At 47.4% G+C, this 5,609-nt stretch overlaps 1 protein-coding gene across 1 annotated transcript; it reads left to right on the top strand.

Moving 5' to 3' along the window:
- Window positions 1–993: 993 nt before the first annotated feature.
- NPW (neuropeptide W) lies at window positions 994–2,355 on the top strand. Its single transcript, XM_074286307.1, has 2 exons — window positions 994–1,585; window positions 2,109–2,355. Exon 1 carries the CDS (start codon window positions 1,150–1,152, stop codon window positions 1,561–1,563), a length of 414 nt encoding a protein of 137 aa, XP_074142408.1. The 5' UTR covers window positions 994–1,149; the 3' UTR covers window positions 1,564–1,585; window positions 2,109–2,355.
- Window positions 2,356–5,609: the final 3,254 nt, after the last annotated feature.

The following is a 5,609-nucleotide window of genomic DNA, read 5'->3' as shown; positions in this document are numbered from 1 at the left end:
TAGCAGCAGAAGTAAGGGGGCACATTGAGGCCACGGTTATAGATTTGGGGGGATCTGGAAGAGAAGGATTGCAGTGCCTCAGGGAGATCCACCCTCTCCTAGTTTAAGGATTGAAAGGAGGGGAGGGGAAGGGGAGCACTGAGGCCTGTAAGATTAAGAAATCAACACTGGGAAGAATAAGAGGAGTGAAAGGAGGAAGAGGAAGGGAGAGAGAGACAGAAAGAGAGGGGGGAGGGAGAGAAGGAGGGAGGAAGACACAGAGACACAGAGAAAGACAGAGACGGAGACAGAGAGAGGGGGGAGGGGGGAGAGGGAGAGAATTAAATGATGAGCCGCCCACCTTCCAAGTCCTTTACCATCTCGCCTCTCATCAGACTATCCCCAAATCCGGGGGGACTCTCCATCTCCCAGAGAGGAACTCCAAATGACAGCAGAGAAGAGATGGTAGGAGGGGGCGTGCCTCTACTGGCACGTTCCCCCCCTCCACCCCCTTCAGCGTTCAGTTATAAGTTGAGTGGAGCCCGATTCTGTACAGTGGCATCTTCTGCTACTCGGCTGTCCCCCGAGCCTGCTCCGGCACCAGAAGCTGCAGAAGCATTCGGATTCCCCCTTGGCATCGAAATCCCAGTCTCAAACCCAAGACAATGAACTAGTGCATCGAAACCCTGACTAGACGTTAGCTAGCCCGGGCCAGGTCCCCTGCGGACCGACCTGGGAGAGACCCTTTGACGACTCGAGAAAGCTCCGGGCGGCCCCGAGTAGTTCCCAGACTTAATCCAGCGACCCTCAGGAAGCTCCCAAGCGCATCTCTTGTTGATCTCAGCCTCACTCCCTGCCTACAAAGGCTCCCAAGTTCGCCTCCGGTGGGGTCCGGGAACGCGCTTATTTCAGCTTCATCCGCCCTCTCCATCTGGGCAGCTCTTAAGCGCATTCCTTGCGGAGCCCGGAGAAACCCTTAGCTTCATCCTCTACTCCTCCAGAGCATCGCCCAGTGCATCCCCAGGCTTCATTTCTGCGGAACTCGTCGGTTCCTCGGCTGCGGCAGCCCAGTCTGCATCCAGGACCCGAAGCGGGCTCAGGGGGAGAGGAGCCCGCGCCCCGGCGCGCTTTGTGGGTAGGAAAGGGCTAGCGCGCTCTGCCGCTCCCGGGATGTCCTGGAGGTCGCTGCTGCTGCTGCTGCTGCTCAGCTTGCCTGCCGGTGCCTGGTACAAGCACGTGGCGAGCCCCCGATATCACACAGTGGGCCGGGCTTCGGGGCTGCTCATGGGCCTCCGCCGCTCACCTTACATGTGGCGCCGCACCGTGGCGTCGAGCCCGGGCCAGGAAAAGAGAGATGCGGGGCAGGAGCTCTCCGCTTGGACTGACAACCCTCCCGCCTGGACCACGCTCTTGGCGAAAGTTCGAGGAAGCATCGCGGAGGCGCGACACAGGAACCGCAGGGAGCTAAAGGGGGCCCCCCAACCTGGAACCGGAGTTCGCGCGGTCCTGACGGTGAGGAAAGACTCTGGGACTATGTCCCTGCCGGAGTCCGCCAAGTCTAGATCAAAGGCTTCCGGCGGCTGAATCCACATCCCGACCGCGACAGGTACTTCAGCTTCTGACGGAATTGGGGCTGGTGGAGGCAGCAGATAGGAGCGGGAGTGCGCTAGCCCTGGAGGGAAAACGTTACTAAGAACGCGCTCTGACCCTACGAAAGTGTGGCTGCATGTTTGGTGGGGGAGAAAGGGTGGGTGCAGCCCCGTTTACCCCAGGGATATGTCTGGGTCAGTTGAATGTGTCTATATGAGCCCGTCCACTCAAGCATCCCATGGGTGTTCAGGGTTGTTTGAGCCCCAGATTTACTAGAGGCAGAGAGGCAGAGGATGCCTGGATACTGGGGCTTTGGGGAGAGGGAGGCTTGGAGACATGAAGTAAATGTTTGCATGGAAGCATATATCTAGGGCAATTTTTCCTCTCTATTGGGATAAGGAGGGGGGCACATGGGTTTTCCCCTTTTTACTCAGCTCAAGTTCCTTACTTTCATTACAGAGCCTTCGGGTAGGAGACAACACCTGTGGTCTCCATCGTCTGTGGAATTCCCAAACTTACAAACCTCTTTCTGATCCCAGCTTTGAATGCTTCCAGATCCCAGAGCTCGCATTTCTGCTGCTTGTTGGCTTGTTATGAAGTGGGCGGTGAGAGGGGAAGAGCAGACAGATCACAGAGCCCTCGAGGACGACTCAACACTTAGTGGATCTCCAGTTATATTTCCCTCCTTTCTTCCTTTCTTTTAAAGAATCTTTGCCTTTTTGTTGACGTCTGTGTACCATCCCTGTCTCGCTGTGACAATCTGCTTTCATTAAAAATGACAATTTAAACCGCATCTGATCTCTGCTTTTCTGCTTTCACCCGACCCTACAGCTGGTTCTGGAGGAGGCCAGGAGGGAAGGAATCCAAAGCTCTTTCTTTCTTCCCAGTCCCCTGTGTACTTTGGTATATTGCCCTACAGTGCAAATAGTGGAGTTATTTCTGATAAATGTCATCAGTCCCCGCCCCTTTCTCTGGGGAGAATCCAATTCCCCTCTGTCAACTCTTATTCAAGGAAATGGTTAAGTTGGGAACTGTTGTCACGTCTCTCACCTATCCCCCTTCTAAGCTTATTAGCCTTCTATCAATTTTAAACTGAGCCAAAGGAAAGGGATGAGAAGGGTGATCAAAGGAGTAGGAACCAAATTTGTCTGTCCTGGGACCCTCTGAATCAGGGCAAAGATCTAATAGCTGGATAGGGGTTCTGGAGAGAGTCTGAGGCTGATTTCTTCCCAGGTAAGTGAATCCTCCCTTTTTGTCCTTGGAAAGAGTCTGGGACTCTGGGCTATGCTGTCTCTTTGCCCTCTAGAAAAGATCTACAGCCCAACACCTCTTAGAGTTGTCTAAGCAGGGGTTTATATAATCAGATCTGGGCTTTCCCTCCCTGAGTCTCAGTTCCATCCAGTCTTCCTTTCTCAGAAGAGAGGCTCTCTCTCCTGGAATTAGATTTAACTATTCCTCAGGGTCCTCTACTGGCTAGTGGAACAGGTAATTTTTTTTTAATAATGATACCTTTCAATTTTCAAAATACATGCAAAGATAGTTTTCAACATTTACCCCTGCAAAACCCCATGTTCCAAACTTCTCATCCTCTCCACCCCATCCCCTTCCTTAGATAGCAAGTAATCCAATATAAGCTAAACATGTGTGCAATTCTTCTAAATATATTTCCACATTTATCAAGCTGCCCACAAAAAAACAGACCAAAAAGGAAAAAAAATGAGAAAGAAAAAAAAAAGCAGCACAAAAAAGGTGAGAACACTATACTGTGATCCACATTCAGTCCCCATAGTCCTCTCTCTGGGTGCAGATGTCTCTCTCCATCACAAATCTACTGGAATTGGCCTGAATCACCTCACTGCTGAAAACAGCCAAGTCCATCAGAGTTGATCATTACGTAACCTTATTGCCTCTGTGTACAATGCTCTCTTGGTTCTACTCACTTCATTTAGCATCAGTTTATGTAAGTTTTTCTAGGCCTCTCTGAAATAATTCTGCTGGTCATTTCTTACAGAACAATAATATTCCATAACATTTATATACCATAACTTATTCAACCATTCTCCAACCAATGGGCATCCATTCAATTTTCAGATCTTTGCCACTATAAAAAGGGCTGCTGTAAATATTTTTGCACATGTGGGTTCTTTTCTTTTTTTTATAATCTCTTTGGGATACAGTCCCAGGAGAGACACTGCTGGATCAAAGGGTGTGCACAGTTTGATGGTTGGGACAGGTAATTAATAAATTCTTGTCTATCTTACCCCCAGCTTGTCCCTCGGGTTACCCTAAATTTCTTGTTAACATTTAGGGGTAGCTCTGGAAGAAGACAACAACTTATGCACTTCACAGTATTTTTCACTCTCCTCTTCCCCTCCAAAATTTGGGACATTTTTGTTTCAGGTCTCACCACTATCTTCCAGAAGCTCCAGAAGAGAGCGCTATATTCCCGTGAAAATGTCTGGGGAGTTTGTATTGGTTTTAGCTAGGTGAGATGACATTTGAACAATGAGGTCTTTTGGTCTACAGGGGGCAGGCTCATTGCAGAATTAAATGGTAACCTTTTGGTTACCAGTTAAATGGTAACTAGGTAAGGGAAAGCAGAGATGGCTCGTGGCTCGTATGCATCCCATCTGGCCAGTAGGACTTCTTGTACTCTCACTTCTTTCTCTCCTCACTTTTGCTGAGTGTGGGCTACGTACAGATTCCTTTGGCCTGAGCTACACTGGCTCGAGGGATTGAGGGGAATGCATATGATTTTAGGAAAGAATCAAGGAGTTTACAATCCAGTAGAAAAGATGAAATACAAACATAATTCATTAAATCATAAATCAAGACCTGGAAGGGATCTTAAAAACTGTTTAAACCTTCTCTTCTCTAAACCCTTTACACATAAGAGAACTGCGACCCAGGGAAGTTAAGTGATTTGCTCAAACTAAGGCAGAAGCAGGATTCAAACCTAAATCCTCCCATTTCATTATTAGTGTTATGCCATGATCCTGGCTATTTGCAATGGTTCCACTCCATCAACATTTAGTACTTACTGTGAATGGGAAAGATGTCTTCCTTCTGCAATGTTCCATCTTGACTTGGAAATAAGTTTGGGCTTTTGAAGCTTATGTTAGCACAGGAAAAACTTCTGACAGGTCCCACTAACCATCTGTATGATCATCTGTAGAAGACCAGCCTAGCTCATTTTAAATTTGCTCATCACTAGAGGGCAAATCGGCAAGTGGTGGTTTTATTCTGCCACAACAGCTCATGGACACCATTTACTATATTGTGAAGAAGGTTGCCACCTGCATTGGTAAAAGAGCTACCTAAGCTACTTACTTCATAGTATAAGTATATATAAGTATAGAGACAGGGCCTGGATCCATCATCAGTTTACAGAAATCTCAAGATACAAAACTCCCTCATAGATGCAAGCCTATGTTTTTGGTGTCATTTGTAATTTTAGGCAGATGCTCAAAACACTGAGATTCCAGGTGCTAACTCCACACTGCCTCTTTTGACATCATGAAAACATTAAATTATGAACAAGGTGCTGTTCATATATTCGTGAGAATTATGGGGCTAGGAGTGGTGAGATCACATACTATTGTATTGAGGAGAATCAGGAAAAAAAACAAAAACCTTTGAGCACCTGAGTTTGGTCTTGAAAGATGGTATGGTAAAATTTCTAGAAGAAAATATTCCAAGTGGAAGATAAACTGCTTACTACTTGGATCATAGACCATGACCCAAAATAATGCTTTTTCCTCTAGAGTTCTCATCTCCCTGCCCTGATCATCTAAGTTCACTACAATCTTGCTTCATTTGACTTCCAGACTCTCTTCCCAGGAGCCACTGATGCTTCACCATGGAATCAAATTGCCCAGCTTCATGAGAAGTGCCCTAGTCCAGCAGATCAAGAAATCTTTGTTTGCCTGGATAATTCCTGGTTAGATGGGTTTGAGAAGGGGATTGTTAGTCAGAGTAGACTAGAGGATCCTTTTTTTTTTTTTTTTTTTTTTTTTTTTTTTTTGAGGCTGGGGTTAAGT

This window comes from Sminthopsis crassicaudata, chromosome 1 (genome assembly GCF_048593235.1).
Source record: "Sminthopsis crassicaudata isolate SCR6 chromosome 1, ASM4859323v1, whole genome shotgun sequence".
NCBI lineage: Eukaryota > Metazoa > Chordata > Mammalia > Dasyuromorphia > Dasyuridae > Sminthopsis > Sminthopsis crassicaudata.
Note: the sequence above shows the minus strand (reverse complement) of the source record. Positions and strands in the feature narration are given on the sequence as shown.

Excerpts from the sequence above, each read along its gene's own strand:
- NPW (XM_074286307.1), top strand. The coding sequence starts at position 1,150 with ATGTCCTGGAGGTCGCTGCTGCTGCTGCTGCTGCTCAGCTTGCCTGCC.